We start from the raw sequence: 18727 nt of genomic DNA on the forward strand, positions 1-18727 counted from the left end.
AGAATTGGATGAGTTTAAACTTACTAATGATGATTTAAGAAACAAGATTGCTGATTTTGAAGATACTAATCGTGGTCAAGAGAGTGAGATTGAAACTTTGACAGATAATTTGAATGAGAAAATAGAAGAATTACAACATTTAGAAGATGATTTGGATGAATTAAAATCAAAACATGAAGCTGAGTTTAATAAGTTGAAAGATGAGCACGACGATTTAGTTGTTGATATGTCAGATTTAACCATTGAGTATAATGAGTTACAGGATGAGCATGAAAAGATAAAGGTTGAATTAGCTGAAAAGTTAAATGAATTAGCCACTGTAACTAAAATCAATGAAACTAAAGCCGCTGTCTTAAGTGATACTATTACTAGATTGAAAGCTAAGGGAGAAGAATATGATTCACTTAAAGAAAGTTCTGATAAACTTATAGAGGAATATAAAACTGAAGTAACTACTTTAAAGAATGAAATAAATGAAGTGAAAGCTGAATTAGAAATAGCTACTAAGAAGGAATCCGATCAAAATAAGGAAATCACTGAGTTGAAAGCATCTATTGAATCAACTAAAGAAGAATATGAAACTAAATTAAAAGAATCTTCTAATTCTGATGATTTTGAAGAATTAGAAACTAAATATAAATTATTACAACAAGAATTTGATACATTAACTTCAACCCATGAGGAGAACCTCTCCATTAAAGAGAAAGAATTATCCGATATTAAAGCTGAAATTAAACAATTACAAGATGAAATCAAACAAAAAGATACACAAATAGATTCCTTAAAAGCAGATTCTCAAGAAAAAGTGAATCAATTATTCAATCAATTCCTTAAAATCAAAGGCATAGCCGCACCTCAAGATGAAAATAAAGATGATGGTGACCACGATAAGAATAAAGAATTTGATATATATAAGAAATTCGCTATGAATATCGATAGTATCAATAGTAGATTTCATGAATTTGAAGCTCAAGTGGTTACTAAAGAGCAAGAACTTGAAGAAGTCAATACTGCCTTGGATAAATTCAAGCATGATTTAATTAGTATTAAGAGTGAAAATGAAACAAAGAGTAATGAAATAAAGACACTATCTGAGAGGAAAGAGGAATTGTTGAAGGATATTGAAGATAGAGATGAACAAATTTCAAAACTAGAATCTTCAGTAAAGCATGATCCTATCAGTGAACAACTTTTAAATCATTTATCACATAACGATAATGATGTTAAGGAGGTGAGTGCTGATTCTAGTATGATTAAATCGCCATCATCGGAGCTTAGTATAGATTAGATACAAACGTACATGTAAAGCATAGTAACAATAATAATAAATAATAATATATATTAAAATTAAATACTAAAAATGGAGCCAATTAACAGTAGTTCTCGAAACGCTGGAAGATAGGTAAATTGGTCTTTCACTAAAAATGACCGTCAAGGTCATTGTTAATAAGTTGTTCCTATAATCATTCAAAATAGTTAGTATCAGAAACTCAGTCCCATTATCGACTTTCATTCTCACTTTTAAGTATGTGGTAATCTTCCCAAAACAATAAAAAAGGTTAGTAAGTTTGAAACCTAGAAAGTAATTGAAAGTATTAACAATGGTTCCACTTTCGTTAGTACAGATTTACTCTAGATCTAGGAGTAAACTTAAAATGGGATAAATAGTAATATGGCCAAACATTGATTGAAGCTTAGGTCTATAGTAAGGTGGTACTAGGTAAATATAGTAGATATTTGATCTAGATGAAATTTTGCTTCAGATCCATTTAGTTTACTACTAATACATTTGATTTAGTCTTTTATGAAGGGGTTAGGTTAAATATCTTGACTGCAAACAACCGAAAAGTGTGATTTTTTTTTTTTTTTATCTGTATATTAAGGACCAATAAACGTCGAGAAGTGAGGAAAAAAGTACTACATAACTATATAGAAAACTACATAATTACATAGACAAAAACCTCGAAATTAGAAAAAAAGTTGTAAAGAAGATAAGACAAGATATTGAAAAAACAGTCTGTGAAAGACTAAAGATATAAGGATATGTTAAATGACCTATATTTTGAACTTTTCACTGCAAATCCCGTACGACACCGACAACATCCTCTAACGTAAGAGCCGAAACTCTAGTTAAAGAATATCGTCGAGAGTGCCATAATCGAGAAATAAGTGAAAAGTAACCGTCATGTGATTGCTGAAGACAATCTAATCTGTAAAAACGTCAATGTGTAAAAATGAAGATCAAAAATTGATGTGTTTTTGTTTTTTGCAGATTCTCTCCAAACTTACAGATTAGATGCAGAAAATCGAAATAGACTCGAAAATTTCATGTTCAATATATTATGGGCTTTATATTACGTTACAGTACATTAAGTATTGTATGCTTTAGGATACATTATTTAAACTGAAATTAATGTTAATCTAACAATGTTTTGACTAAAAGTAAGATTAGCTGAAAAAAATAAAGAATGAGCACGAGGTGGGGGATGGGGATTATAAATGCGATTGAGAAGATTCACTTGCATTGTTTGAATAGTAAAAGATTGGGGAAGAAACTAAGGTCAAGTGAAAGCGACGAATAAGCCAAGTAAACTGTAATTAACTGTGGTAGTATATAGAGAATTACGAAATCGAAATCGAAATCGAAATCGAAAAATATTAAACATAAAACTTTTGGGCTTTAAATAATTTTTTATAGGGAGAGCGAGGAGTGTCTATTGTTCTCCATAAAATCTTAAAGATTGTCGATCTCGATTGAAGATTAGAGAGAGAGAGAAATAGGAAAGAAATAAGGCAATGATTCAAGATTTAAGATATAGAACAGAAGTTGGGGGAACATGATGGGTTAATAGTATATGTTTGTGGTGTCATAACATGATGTTTGTTCCCAGTTTATCCGTAAAGAATAATAATTGTGTGGATTGTTTATTAATTTATCTATTTGTGTGTAGGTGGCTGTCTTTTTGTGGTTAAGGGGGCACTAATTAGGACACACATTTACACAAGGGGTTCAACAATGAGAAAATTATGACTTTGTGTTAAAATCTCTCTCTCACTAATTTTTATTTATTGTTCTGTTTTTCTTTCTGTTACTGACAGAACAAAGTAAATTAGTGAGAAATTGATGGCATAAGATGAGTGGGATGGGATGGGATGGGACGAGTCAACAAACAAATAAATAACGACGATTCAATTTTTAGTGAGGGAGCTATAAAAAAAAAAAAGAAAAGAAATCTCAGTATAATTCCATTAAGGACAAATTATATCGATTCAGAGATGAGATGAGATGAGATGAATGGTTGAATGAGATGAGTTGATATGACAAAGTTATATGATTATTGATGATATCATATTTATCCATTTCTAAATCAATGTAGTATGTACAATTGTATGATAAAGTTTAGTGGATACGTTGTTATTTTACTTTAGCCTTACTTTACTTACATATGAAATTTAGTGTATGAGTCTCATCTCATTCTTTTACATTCCTTAAATTGTTTGTTTCCCTAAACTAATTAGCCTTTTTTGTTATGGTTGCTGAAATTTCAATCAAATATATATAAAAACCTTAACTTACAGTCTATTGAGCTTAAATAGATATGTGTTACTTTGGTAGGTAGAGGAGTAGAAACACCTCCTTGTAGATGTATTATTATACCAAATTAAACAAATCATCTTCACCACCACACAGAAACGAAGTGGGTTCATCATCACTTGGTTACTATCTCTAAGAGTGTAATTATAATTGTCTTATAATAATCATACAATATGATGTATATTGTTATATTCTTGCATTATTATTATTATTATACATTTATGATCATCACTATACCGAACAATCTAACTACGTATAATAATAATTACCGGTAAAAATCCAATCACATTGGTAAATTTATGTGTTAAATTTTTTATTTTAATTAAGGTCTCACTAATTCGGATTATTTTTGGCTGTTTGTTTGTCTCTATTTCATGTTCTGTGGTAATGGAATAGAATGGAATTGATTTTGATTATTTTTATTTTATAATTCCTTCTATTTCTATTTCCATCACTTCTTCTTCTTCTTGTTCTTGTTCTTCTGATTTGTTTCTTCTTGATCCTCTTCTTCCTTATAGTTGTGTTCTCAAATCAATATCACATCTAACTAACATTTTATCAGGGACATTTAGTGAAGCTTCTTTTTCTGTAAGGGTGTAACCAAAATTTCGCATAAAAGTTACATTCACCACTCAGTCACCACACGCTCATCCACTCCCTCTCCCTGCAAATCATAACATACTAAAAATCTATTTTTAACAGATTTTTAAAAAGGCAACAACAACAATAATAACAACAAACTCAGCCAATACTTCCCCACCACATTCGTTCATTCCTATCACTGTTCATTCAATCGATTAATCAATCATCTCCATCACCTTTCCATCCTATCCTATCCTATCATTTCCTCCCACCGTCTCTCTCTATCTCCTTGTAGATTGAATCTTACCTATCGTCAAAAATAGCAACCACTTCGTTTCAGTGAGATTTTTGTGTTATCATTGTTGCTATTGTTCCAACTGCACCAATTTTAATCGTTTTATATCATCATTTATCCCATTCATCTAGGTTGTTCTTTCTTTGTGAATCCCGTGTTTCATCCTCATAACAGTGAAAAAGGTACCGTCAAGAAAATTTTATCATAACTATAAGTGTTACTAATTAATCTACAATCGTACCATATAGATAATATTTCATCAAACGTCTATTTATCTATCTATCTTGTGCATCTTCATCTTCATCTTCATCATCATTATAGTTTCACTTTCCGGTTTGTCGACTACTTCGCTTATTGTTGTTTTAGTCCATTAATTTCCTTTCGTTATCGTTAATTTTTACACTTTTGCAAATTCCGTTAATAATATTAGCAACATTTTATTTAACAGACATTATTTATCACTATTTTATTATATCATATCAAATCTTTTTCAAAAAGTATCCAAAATTTGTCATCTAATCTGTTAATCATACTTCTTGTTTGCCCATCCATTCACTTATTGAATAAGCATAACAAATTATTATAAGCATAATAAAATATATCTCATAAAAAATTATATCAATATTACTTTTTTGTTACTTGTCATATTTTTCTTTTACTTCTTTACCATAATCATCAATAATCCATTATGGCAAAAGTACTAGCTAAAGCTTCAAGTCTTAATTATAAAAAACCATCATCAAATACATCAGAAACCAATTACAATGGAAATATAAGAAGTCAAACTCCTCCTATAAGATCAATTTCTTCTTCAAATTCAAATACAAGATTTGCTCTGTTAACTCCTCCTCCTCCACCACTTTCAACTTCAATGTTAAGAGCTGTCAGTACTCCACTGCCAGTTGGTAGATCTCCTATGACTTCTTCTCCATCATCGTCATCTTCATTAAACCTTTTGCATAATAATACTAATCTTAATAATAATTCTAATCATAATCATGTCAATACTAATAATAATTCATCACCAGAGAATGATAAGTTAATCAAATCTTTATTAAAACAATTTAAAAAGTTGGAAAATGAATTAAATAAGTTCAATTCAAAGAAATATAATCATTCAACTACAAGTCCATCATTAAAAGGAAATATTTTAAGAACTTCATTATTACCATTCTTGAGATCAAATAATAATCTTGATATTTATTTCTCCAAACATTCTCAAATTTATAAAAGTTTAAATACAGTGATAGTATCGATATTAATTAAATGGTGGTATTCATTGATTGGAAATTTAACCATGACTTCTAAAACTTCAACCACTTCAAATAGTGATAGTAATAATCGAAACTCACCTCAACCATCTTCTCCAGCAACTACTCCTGCATCAACTTCTCATACTGCTCCACCATTTCCTATTTTATATTCTTCCATTCCCGCCAGTGATAGAAATGCTTACCTTGAATGTATATCAAGAATCGTATCTAGAGATGAATGGAATTATGTCGATGTGGATATGTATAAAGAATATGAGAATTTATTGGTGATGACTTTGGATTATTCCATCGAGAGAATGTCAAATTTAAAGAATTTATCATTATCAGTATCAGCATTCATTGGGAAAATATTTGCTTATAGTTTTTTCAAATTACCAAATGTTAGTAATGCTCTTTTATTTTTATTGAATGTTAAACAAATCATGTTTGAAAATACGGTGAAATTATTAGATGATACTGATTCTGATAATCAAGAATTAATCCAACAATTATATTCTATCTTCCCAACTCATTTGCATTATTTAATTGATTTTAAAGGGATCTCAAATTTAGCTATGAAAGGTCAAAAGATTATGTTTAATTGTACTCCACCTCCAAAACATCCTGTTAATGGTATTAAAGATCCTAATGGAAGTTGGGTTAGAAGATGGTGTAATTGTGATTCTAATGTTTTCAATTCATTCTTTAGACATTATTTAACAATTGTAAGTGCTCAAATCACTCGTCAAAGTCAAGTCGAACCAGTTGATTTCAGAGTATTGTTGAATTGTCCTGGTTTTAATGTGATTATAAGTCATATATTTCATATTTTCCAAATGTCAATCTCAAGAATATCAAATAATAATTCAAAATTCCAACAACAAATGTCCATATCTTCACCTTTGAATCCAACCAATATGAAATCTTCATCCTCAAGATTATCTCCTCCATTACCAAATCCATCGCCATCTGGTGGTCCAACTTTGGCTCCTCCGCCTCCCCCTCCTCCATCAAACATTCCAATTAAGCAAACTGATATTTATTATAATTCATTAATTAAAATCTTTAAAACTTTAAGAGATGTCATTCATGCCAGTAAAGATGATGATGATATCATTACTATTGGGTTGATTAAGTATTTTGATACTTTGTTCATTTCAATTGCTCAAGAAACTAGTATTTATGATTTCAATAAGAATGGATTGATCCTTACTATCGCTTATGAATTTATTAATCATGTTACTAATAATAATGATATCCAATTAAATTCTAATCATAATAATGCTAATAATAATACTACCACCACTAATAATAATAATCAATCATCATCAGGTAAGAATTTTAATAATTTGATTGATTGGGAATTCTGGTTAAGTTGTAATTACATGATGATTCAAAATACTGATCATATTCAAATCTTATTAAAGAATATATCATTTTTATTTAATATTTGGGATATGATTCCTGAATCATTATCTAAATTTGCTTTCAATAAAGATGATAAGATTAATAAGAGTCATAAGAAACCTATCCATTATCATTGGTTAGTTGATTTAAATGAAAGTTTTAAATTTAATTTCATGAATTATTTGATTTCGAATAAAAGCTTTATAAGATTCATAACTCATTGGAATCCAATAATTAGATCTTACTATCTTCGTTTATTAACTTGGAGAATCATTGGAATTAATAATTATCAATCATCAATTATGATTCAAACTACTAAAAGAGTTCAAAAGAAATTGAATAAATGTTATGAGATCTTACATAAATTCACTCTTGAGTATCAAAATCTTACTGGTGAGGAATATAATTTTGAATTGAATTATAAGCCAGATAATCCTTTAGTTAATCGAAAATTTGGTATTTTACCTATCAGTGGTAAGAATGATTATTATTTATCTATTCAAGATGATATTACTCCTTCAGCTCCATTAACGTCTTCTGGTTCTGATATGTTGACTGCCACTTCATTCAAATCAAGTGAATTGAGAAAGACTCATGCTTATGAAATACTTGATGAAGCCATTTATACTTGTTCAACTTTAACTGATGAAAGTTCCACTACCAGTAAGAAATCGAGTTCATCTATTTCATTAAGATCTTCTTCATCTTCCAATTCAATTTCTAGTAATTCAAGTACTTCATCCTCGTCTAAATCCAAAAACCATTCCATTGTTAGTTCTATTGGAAAGTTATTTAAGATTTTATCCATTGATGAAAATGAAGTTTCTAAAGGTGGTAATGCTGATATTGATAATAATAATACTTCATCTTCAGATAATGAAGCTGAACCTCCAGTTACAAGAAATTCAGCTTCTTTAACTTCATTATCAACATCATTTTCTTCATTGAAATCAAGATCGTCAAGTCCAAGCTTAATGTCCTTTGTATCTACTCCAACTTCAATTACTGATTCTACATCTTCTTCCGTTAAGGATTCTGATTCTGAATCATTATCATCGAGTATTCAAACTATTGATATTAAAGGTAAATCATCATCTTCAAAGTCTTCTTCATCTTATACATCATTTTATAATGCTCAACCTACTGAATTAGTAAGAGTTCCACCTGAAATCATCAGACCAATTTATAAATTCGATATTATTGTTGATCATGAATCACTTAATGAAAAATTTACTTATGTAAATAATCAAAATCAACAAAAGTATAAGACTAAATCTGAACCAATTAATTATCAACAACCTAAGATTAGTTATTTTCCATTATGTCCTCGTATACCATTAATCTCCATCTTTATGAATAATGATAATTATGGATCTAAATTTTTCATTAATGATGAAGAAGAATTATTTATTGAAAACTTTGGTGAAGATGGTGATGAAGTTGTTGTTGGTGGTGGTAATAGATCATCATCATATAAAACTGAATTAGAATATGATGAGTTATTCAATTACTTCCAAGTATCGACTGCTTCCAGAAAGGACAGTAGTAAGATCATTAAATTGGTTAATTTAGGAAGAAGTCTTAATGAATTGAATTTATTAATTGAAGAATTTAAATTATTCTTGAATAAGAGAATTGAAGTTGATCAATTCAATCAAGATCTTTCAAGTATTAATGAATTCATTTATTTCAAAAAGATCATTCCATTCTTATCAGTTGATAGTTCTAATGAACTTAAATTATTGAATGCCAGTTAGTCCATTCACACTTTATTTTTATTTCTATTTATTTCATTTAATTTCATTTCATATCATATCTGCATATTAAAACGGTCAAACAAGCAGTTTCTATTACATTCCTTTGTTTATTTCTATTCATTTTACTTTTGGTTTCATTAATACATTATACAATTATACACATTACGTTTCATTAATTTCTCCATTCCTTTTCCTAAGATTTATTTTAATTTTATTTATTATCTACGATTGTTTTGTTTTATATAAATTAATAAACGAATTAAAACGGCATTATAAATATATTTCTAACTATTACGTAGTACTTTCATTGCTGAATCGTTGTCTAAATTCAGTTTCTTCACTCTCAGTTTCAATCTCTTCAGTTTCATCATAATCATCATCAGAATGATGATCGGTATTATTTTGAGCTTGAGGATCTTGTATTAATGGTCGAGCATATTTCGTCAGTAAATACATTGAAGTAAGGAAACTTGTTGAACAACTTATAGACCAGAACACCAATACTCCTATAAATAAACATTTGTAATAGTGCTTTACCAAATAATATCTAAATCCAGTATAAACAATTTCAAATTCTATAAATGAAGAATCTTGAACAATGATGAATGATTTATCAATCAAGATTTGAAACGATTCGAATGTTGAAGGTAAGGTCTTCCCATTCAATCTATAATTCGATAATTGAAATCCAATACTTCTCTTGATATTGACAACCATGGGAGGCACCCAAAATCGTAAATTATAAGGAACGAGATCATTATTATTATTATAGATATACCTTGAATCACAATCAACGTAGAATTCGTGATCGAAAAGGGGTTCACTTTGATCATTGATGATGCTATATGAGTTCTGATACACGTCTCCCTTCTTGACGGTATCACAAAGGATTTCAAAGTTTAAAGAAACTTTATAATCTAATAAAGGATCAAATTTAAATTTTCGAGGCAAATTAGACTGTAAATGAATCAAATCACTTGATAAATCGTAATCATATATCAGATTTGGTTTATAATGAATGGGAATCCTGGGACTGGCATAAGGTATCAATGTGTTATAAAATTTGACATAAGTTATGATTGAAAGTGGTAATAATATCACCATATACGTGAAGAAGAACGTCAGACCAAATAACGCTGTTCTTGTTACTGTTAAAGTAGTGAGTCCCACGAGCTCTATTAACCGTCTGCCGTATTTGTATAGCAAGTATAACGTTATCATTGTTGATGATGTTGATGGTGTTGTATGATGGTGTGGTTGGTGATGTTTTGATTTTGATTTAAGTTGCATTTTTGCTTTCTCTCCTTAAATTTTTGTGGAGAACATGATTTATTTTTAGGCTGTGAAAAGTTAAACTAATCACACTAAAAACTACAATTATGAATCAAGTCTAAACATATCATTAACAGAGATGAGATTAAATACTATCAAGGTAGATAGCAAAAGTAGAAGTTAACACTAACTAGGCTAGCATTAACCACTATAAAAAATAATAAATAGATAAATAATAATACTTAACAGAAGATTATATAAGATATAAATGTAGGTATAAATATGTATATATAATAACAAGTGGAACCCTTTTTAATAATGAGTATACTGAAGTATCACATTAATGACTAAAGGATCTATGACAAAATCTCTTCCGTTTGGAGAAGTGGTGGAAATAGTAGTTGTAGAAATAATAGTAAAACAAAAATAAGATAAAATAAAATAAAGAATAAACCTCCCAGACCTAATAAAAATATAATAAAACAATAATTAAGGAAAATTAATAATAATAAAAGAATGATATGATAAAATGATAATAAGTAATAATGCAAGATGACAAAACAAAAAGTTAACACAACAACAAGAATAAGTAATCAATGAGTAGTATGACCTCTATGATATTTCAAACCATTAAGATTTTTATATCTTTTACCACAAACTTCACAACGATAAGGTTTATCTTTTTCCATGGCGGCTCCATCAAGATATGGAGCATTTGATTCAGGATCAATGACAGAGATGGTACCATCGGGATTTTCTTTTAAAGTTTGACCTTGATGACCATGTAATCGATGATATTTCAAACCATTTTGATTTTTATAATTTTTATCACATCCAATTACAGGACATTTGAATGGTTTATGTTCATCACTCTCCATGACATAAAGATGACGAGCAGGATCATCAATATACATACCATCATCTTCTTCCATTGGAGTACCTGAACTTGGAGAGTTCATGATTGGTGATTGTTGTTGTTGCTGTTGATGTAATTGACTTGGATTAGTATTATTTGAATTACTATTATTATTATTATTATTATTACCCATATGACTATTATTATTATGTAAGGTATTTGATGGATTAGCATTTAAAGCTTGAGGTTGAATATTATAATGATTATTATGTAAATTTAAACTTGGATTTGAAATTTGTTGAGCTTGAGGACTATGAAGTTGATTATGAGATTGATTTGGTTGAAATTGATAATTATTAGTATGAGATGGATGACTTGATTGATTATTAGGATTGGTATTAGTATTATTTAAAAACACATCAGTAGTGGATACAGTTTCTAACACATTATGAATGTTATTAAAACTATTTCTATTATTTCTATTTATATTATGATCAGGTGGTGGTGATGGACTTATATGAGCTTCTTCATAATGTCTTAAAAGATCATGTAAAGTGGGTAATAATTCTCCACAACAACTATAATCCTTACAATAATCAGCTTCTAATTCAGGTAAATAAGATGTTTGTAATGGTGGCGACATCGAAATACTGGCTAAATTATTATTATGACGGAATGATCCTCTTCTTGGATTTATTAAATTTTGATTAGAAGCTTGATTAACTGTTAAGAATTGATTATTCTGTTGTGATTGTTGTTGCTGTTGTTGTTGTTGATGGGATTGTTGATGAGATTGTGGTTGAGTAAAATTATTCCCAAAATTACCTGAATTAGTCATGACTTCATCTTTAAGCCAAGATCCAATAGTAACTGATCCCCAGGAAACACCACCCATACCATGAGAATGGGCAATGGATTCTCTTCTGAATCTAGAGTTATTGAATATGGATTGTTGTCTTTGATAAGTGATATCTATAGGTTGGGAATTATTACTATTGCCACCACTACCATTATCACCTGGATTTGAGCCTGCACTCGGTATATTTATTGCGGGTGAGCCTGTGGGCGTTGTACCATCAAACATCTTTGTATTGAACATGGATATATATGGAGGGGTATAAGGAATAGTTGATGATATGTAAACGATGGATGGATGGATAAGACGGATAGAATGAAATGAAAGTTGATTCTTTCTTTGTGGATACTACTTAAGAAATAAATAATAAATAATTGGGGGGGATAAAACTGTAAAAGGTTAATCAGATGGTGAAGGGAGGGGGGGGTTTAACACTATGGGATGATAAAGATAAGTAACGGTTATTACAATATCGGATCTGATGTGACAGGATGGTATCGGCAGTTGATGGATGATAGATGGATGTCGTTGTTGTAGTGATATATATCTTAAAATATATAAATTAGTAATATTATTTTTCGGTATATGAAGTTAGACACAGAAAAAAAACGGCTCTGTTTTAAACGGATGGAAATTACTATTAGGTAGGAAAAAGTTATAGGGGTGGCAGTGAGACTAGTGGAACTCTATATATGATACACTGTCTAATAATAGAATAATGATGAGGTTGATGATGGACTTATAGTCTCTTTAATGATATTGATTAATAGAGTATAAAATGAATGAATGAACTCTGTAACTCTGTAACTATTCCCCTTTAATGATAAAAATCGTATACAAAAAAGTTTGGGAAATTCATACCATTTTTTTTTTTTTGTGAACAAGGGATAAAAATGTCGTATCGAATAATAGACACAGAAATTTTGAAATCAAATACGACAGTCAATCAATTAGACAGACAGACAAATATACAAAATCATCCAGACAGTTTGAATAATTTATTAAAACAGACAGACAGACAGACAGATACTTTTATTTTTCTAAAAGTTCGATAACTACATCTACATCTACAACTATGACCAACTAACTCTTCCTTTCATTAACACTGATGACTTGAGAATTATATCCCTCTTACTCATTATTACCACAAGATCAAAACTAATTCATACAATCACCTATAAGTAGTATGGTTGTAGATTAATTTTCAATGTTTTGATCCGGGTAAATTTGATAATGTCGCAAAATAGTCTGACATTTTCTACTTTATTTTGAGTAATAAAAATTGCGCTAAATAATTGACATTTCTGTTTTATTTATTTCATCTAACGACAATAAGTATATTTTGACCCAAAAATATGTATAGCATTTATTGTTTAATCTATCCTATTTAATTTTATAATTCTTGGTATAGTTGTAACCATACACGTAATGTATTTATCGAATCAGGTTTTCGATATATCAACAACATTACTCTCTAAATCTCTTACTGTTAAACTGTTAATTACTGCAAGTTATACCGAAAAAATGGGCTGGGGCTGGGCAATACTTTTGAAAAATTACATAACGCATTTTTGAACATTATTACACGACCTTACGATGATGTTGATGATGATGTACACACTAAGAAATTAATTAACCATTATAACACTTTCAAATGTAACCTAATTTAAGCAAAATATTATTGGTGACATTTAATTAATTATGCATATTTACGTTTTATTCGTTGTGTTATTGCAGGGGTAAAATAATTAAAATAAAATTAGTAAACACAAGACAGAGAGATGATGCAGTAGAAAGACAGACAGACTTGAAAAGTCGATGAGGTTTAGTTATCTTCATGTCGTATTACTTTGTGATTTGGATTATGCTTTTTTTTTGATTTATCCGAGTGTTTATAAGTATTTACTTTTATTCCATCTATTTATATATCCTCTCTTCTCTCCGCTTTCATATCCATTACATCCATCACTTTTGAAATTCTCAATAGGGGCTTTTTTAACCATGTCTCATATCGAAATAGTAAAGATTTGACATCTTTCTTTAACTTAGATGAAATTTTGAACAATGGACTGTGTATAATTTCAAAAAAAATCTAACGATGACATAGCAACTACATCATTTCTCTGTAACTGTATGTATATCTCGTCCTTATTATTACTTAATTCTAGAAATCTTATCTTCTGACTTTTAAGCTGTGGCAATATTAATTGCCCCACTACCCCCATTTCAACTTTATCTCTATCCTTAGAAAACGTGATCTGGTATCTGTTTCAAATTTTGAAATTAGTCTCTATTATTCATATATACTTTGCATTACAGTTTCGAATCTTCTTGATTACTTTATTTCCCATACTACCAACGTAATTATATCTATTGTTCTAATTATATTTTTTTAGAGTTCATAGTGACATCTTTTTTTTTCCGGTATCGTCTATCGGCATTTGTTTTTAATCGCCTTTGGTAAAGTATTAGAAATTAACTTTTCAGGGAACATGACCTATAAACGAATATATACACAAAGTATAGGTTCGTAAATGCTTATTAAAATATTGGTTATTGAATCAATTTAACGACATTTTTCTCAACCCTTCTCGGCCAATGAGAACCGTTGGAATGAAAAAGGCCCGCATTTGACCGAGCTCTCATAAAAATGTTGCAAAATTTATGTTTACTTCTACTTTTATACCGTAATCATGATAAATCAAATGGAATGCTTTAAGCCTAAGTTGTTATAACATTCTTGATATGCTTTTATAATCAGTTTGAGTTATTTCCAGAATGTGGATCCAAAGGCATGAATTCCTTCCTTTATATTCATTTTTGACTGAAAAGTGGCTGAAATAATAAATATATCCAAAAGAGAAAAGGAAGACCCCACACACAAAACTACAGAAGGATAATAAAATTAAAATAATTTTTATTAACAGTATAAACTAAAAAGAATTGAACTAATTATTTATAAAAGATATGGCGTAACAACCTAAAACACATTTTAATCAATAAAATATCTTTCTTAACACCAAAAATTCCAAACTCTAAAATAGAACGGTCTCGAAGCAATATATGCTTTCTCTTCAGCAATTTCTTGTCTTAAAATATCTAAATCAAGTTCTCTTCTACCTGTATCGATATCAATATCCTTAGCTCTAATAAATATTCTCCATTGTCTTTTCCATAATTTATGGAAAACATAAAACACAATAACAACTGGGAATCCTAAATATGCCATAAAGAAATCTGATACATTTGGTGAACCACCTAATGGGAACAACGCAATCCAGAATTGGGCAATTAAAACCACAACATTAATCGTAACACCATAAATAGCACCATAGACACCAACTTGTGACACGAAAGCGACTTCATCAGTAGTTCTACCTTGAACATATAAGGCCCTTCTAAATCTAAGTAAACACATGTTAATTGAACCCCAAGTGAATAAAGATGATAAACCTGATAAAGCCAATAACCAATCAAATACAGTTCCAGAATCATTAGAAGCAGTAATGAAACATAATAATCCAAAAGTACATTGAAGTAAGATTCCAAAAATTGGTCTACCTTCTTTATCAATATAACCTAAAATCTTTGGAGCTTGACCTGAAACAGCCAAAGCAGCTAAAGTTCTAGAAGAAGCATAAACTGATGAATTTCCCACAGACAACACAGAAATCATAATGACAACATTCATAACTGATGGTAATCCTGAAATACCAGCATCAACAATAGAAAGCACAAAAGGTGAAGCAGCAGCATCAACAGGACCATTAACGAGTAATCTTGGATCATTATATGGCACTAATAAACCAACTAAAGTTAAAGATATAATATAGAATAAAGCAATTCTCCAAAATACTTGTTTAGTAGCTTTTGGAACTGCTTTTCTAGGATTGTCAGTTTCAGCAGCAGCTAAACCACATAATTCAGTACCACCAAATGCAAATGCTGCAGTAACAAATACTGAACAAACTCCTTTAAACCCATTAGCAAAAGCACCTGGATTTTTGAAATATTTACCTCCGATATATCCCCCTTTTGGACCACCTCCTGCGACTAAAACTATACCCAAGATAATATAACCGAGAATGGCTAATACTTTAACTAATGAAAAGATGAATTCAGCTTCACCATAACCTCTAACTCCAAATAAATTAATGGAACAAATAATAACATAAAAGATAATCACAAATGCAGCCGAATTTGTAGTTGCATCCCAATATTTAATCGTAATGGCAGCAGCCACCAATTCTAATGGTAAAACAATTAACCAACCCATAGCATAATTCCAAGCCATTGTAAAACCCCAAGATGGATCAATGAATCTTGAATTATAAGTAATGAAAGCACCAGATACAGGGAAAGTAACAGCCAACTCACCTAAGGATTGAACGGTACAATAAATCATAGTTCCAATAATAGCATAAGCAATAATAACCCCAGCTGGACCACCAGTACCTAATGTAGAACCCGAACCAATGAAAAGACCAGTACCAATGGCACCACCAATAGCAATCATTTGCAAATGTCTACTCTTAAGAGATCTTGAAAGGGGAGAATTGGCCGTCATAATAGCAATCTTTTGAATATCACTTAAATTTGGATCAAGGCCTAACTCACCAGCATCTGCTCTTTTGAAACCATCAATGATTTTAGCAAATCCTTTCAATTCTGGCTTTTGATCGAAGGTATCGATATAAACACCACCATTTTTATCGATAGATGAATCATCACCAATGGCAGCTTCTTTAGTTCTAAGATACTCTAATTCCTTTTCTGGCATCTCTTTTTGTTATTTTGCTTATGGAAAGAGAAATAGTTGAATTAATTAACAATAATAATCAAGTTGAAAAATTTCTAAGGGAAAAATCCACTAACTAATATAAATATCAGGAAATCACCCATTGTCTACCAAAACAATCCTTAATCGTTCAAAATATGACAATGATATGAGGGAAATTATATGTATAGCGCCTCTTTTTAATACAACTTTCTTCTAATCTTTATCAAATTCAAACCCTTTATCCTTCTTCATACATACAATTACTTATTGTAAGTGCTTAGTCGTTCCTTATCAGTAGAAGTCTAAATTGGATAGATTATTTTTTGACAGTTATATATCTGTTTTGAGTTTAGCGGATCGAGGAAGCTACACATTTCTTTGCTTGACACGAGGATCGACATAAAAGGATTATTTTACACCCAAACAAACCCCTAATCACAAAATTAAATAACAAAAAGAGCCGCGCTGTTCGCCTTTAAATTTGGATATAATCGTTATCTCTTTATCTATAAATCTCAAAATATTTTTTTTTGTCTCTTTCTTTTGACAGTATCGGTAAATTTGCTCTTTTTGAGACATAGGACAAGATAAGGACGCAAAAAATATGTTAAAAACAGGGCCTGTACACCGGCTACCCATATATAGAAACAATCATCTCTTTGTTTCAAGATTTGAATACTATATAGCAAAAGCTGTAGTCCCAAAGGGGAAACGAAGAAAGCATTCTGCATAATTTAGACCAATTATATCCATAAGGAAAATTGCAATGCCGCCTGCTCTATCTGTTTTGTTGAAATGTATGGAATTAACTACTAATCAACAATACAAAATTTCTTAAATATATTATTAATGATTTTATATGAAAATTGGTGATATAAATATATAAATATAACTAGAAAAGATCATATAAAATAAAAAGAAATAAAAACCGAAGAATTCTTATAAATAACGAGAGACAAGAAAATAAAAGAACTCTTTTCAAACTAAAATAGAATCAAGCCTTTACTAAAAGCATTAAAAGTAAAGAATTGGTTCAACTGAATATAAAAGTCATCAAAAGACTTATGACTGATGCCACGAACATAAAGTTAGTAAGCAGATTATTTGAGGATGTATTTTCATACTTAGGAGAAATACTTGGGGCAGCAACAGTGGTAGAAGTCCCAGCTGGTGACCCAGGTGTAGCAGACCCAGAATAAGTCTCCGGACTGGCATTTTGAACAGTAATAGGTTCGGTAGTTGATTGAGCTGCAATAGTTTCAGTAACTGATTCACCAATTTCTGGACTTCCGGTAGGCTCGGAATCAACAACTACACCTCCTCCTATAATTGTAGTAACTAATGTTCCTGCCGAATTTGAAACAATAACTATCGCAGTTTCTGTGCATGGAACACCAATTGTGTCTGTAGTAATCACTGTGGTGGTATAAACAGTCGTTCCACCACCTCCTCTAACAGAAGTAATAGTATATAATTCACCTTCAGAACTTGACACAATTACAACTCCAGTTTCTGTGCATGGAACTCCAACGATATCTGTTGTAACAATAGTGGTGGTGTATTCAGTTGGTCCAGCAATTATTGATGTAGTAGTATAAAGACTTCCTCCAGAATTGGTCGAAATAATAACTTCTGCAGTTTCAGTAGTAACTTCCCCATTTAGAAGAGTTGTAATAATTGTGGTACCATATTGACTACATGGTTCAGTGACAGTAACAGTGATATCAGAAGTAACAACAACAACTGCAGTACCAGTAATAGTTGCACCCGCTGAATTAGTAGTAACAAATGTGCTAGAGCTGCCAGTAGATACAGCAGCACCACAAATATGTTCATCGCTGTAAGTAGCACCAATATTGAATCCATCAGGTGATCCAATAACATCTAAGAATACTCTGTATCCAGCTGGGACATTGGCGTAGTTGATAACAATTTCATTTCCACTGCAACTTTCTAAGCTGATAGATCCAAAGCTTTGAGCAGATTTTGGAAGATACCAATCATTGAGATCATTGGTGATTTTAGCTTCCCATGTATCACAGTTAAGAGTTCCATCATCAACAGTTAATGAAAG

General features: G+C 30.3%; 4 protein-coding genes across 4 annotated transcripts; 1 reads left to right on the top strand and 3 right to left on the bottom strand. All coding sequences in view use genetic code 12, as the record gives it.

Moving 5' to 3' along the window:
* Positions 1–5160: 5160 nt before the first annotated feature.
* Positions 5161–8889, top strand: DFJ63DRAFT_313011 (uncharacterized protein; the record flags this gene model as incomplete). Its single annotated transcript, XM_064906094.1, has 1 exon — positions 5161–8889. The coding sequence occupies one exon, from the start codon at positions 5161–5163 to the stop codon at positions 8887–8889; it is 3729 nt and encodes a 1242-aa protein (XP_064763028.1).
* A 291-nt stretch (positions 8890–9180) lies between these two features.
* DFJ63DRAFT_335220 (uncharacterized protein) lies at positions 9181–9993 on the bottom strand (the record flags this gene model as incomplete). Its single annotated transcript, XM_064908181.1, has 1 exon — positions 9181–9993. The coding sequence occupies one exon, from the start codon at positions 9991–9993 to the stop codon at positions 9181–9183; it is 813 nt and encodes a 270-aa protein (XP_064763029.1).
* A 761-nt stretch (positions 9994–10754) lies between these two features.
* Positions 10755–12101, bottom strand: SFP1 (zinc-coordinating transcription factor; the record flags this gene model as incomplete). The annotated part of the gene is made up of 1 exon (XM_064908182.1): positions 10755–12101. One exon carries the CDS (start codon positions 12099–12101, stop codon positions 10755–10757), a length of 1347 nt encoding a protein of 448 aa, XP_064763030.1.
* A 2785-nt stretch (positions 12102–14886) lies between these two features.
* On the bottom strand, positions 14887–16653 carry DFJ63DRAFT_322688 (general amino acid permease; the record flags this gene model as incomplete). Its single annotated transcript, XM_064907450.1, has 1 exon — positions 14887–16653. One exon carries the CDS (start codon positions 16651–16653, stop codon positions 14887–14889), a length of 1767 nt encoding a protein of 588 aa, XP_064763031.1.
* Positions 16654–18727: the final 2074 nt, after the last annotated feature.

Source organism: Scheffersomyces coipomensis (assembly GCF_036884675.1).
Source record: "Scheffersomyces coipomensis strain NRRL Y-17651 chromosome Unknown DFJ63scaffold_3, whole genome shotgun sequence".
NCBI lineage: Eukaryota > Fungi > Ascomycota > Pichiomycetes > Serinales > Debaryomycetaceae > Scheffersomyces > Scheffersomyces coipomensis.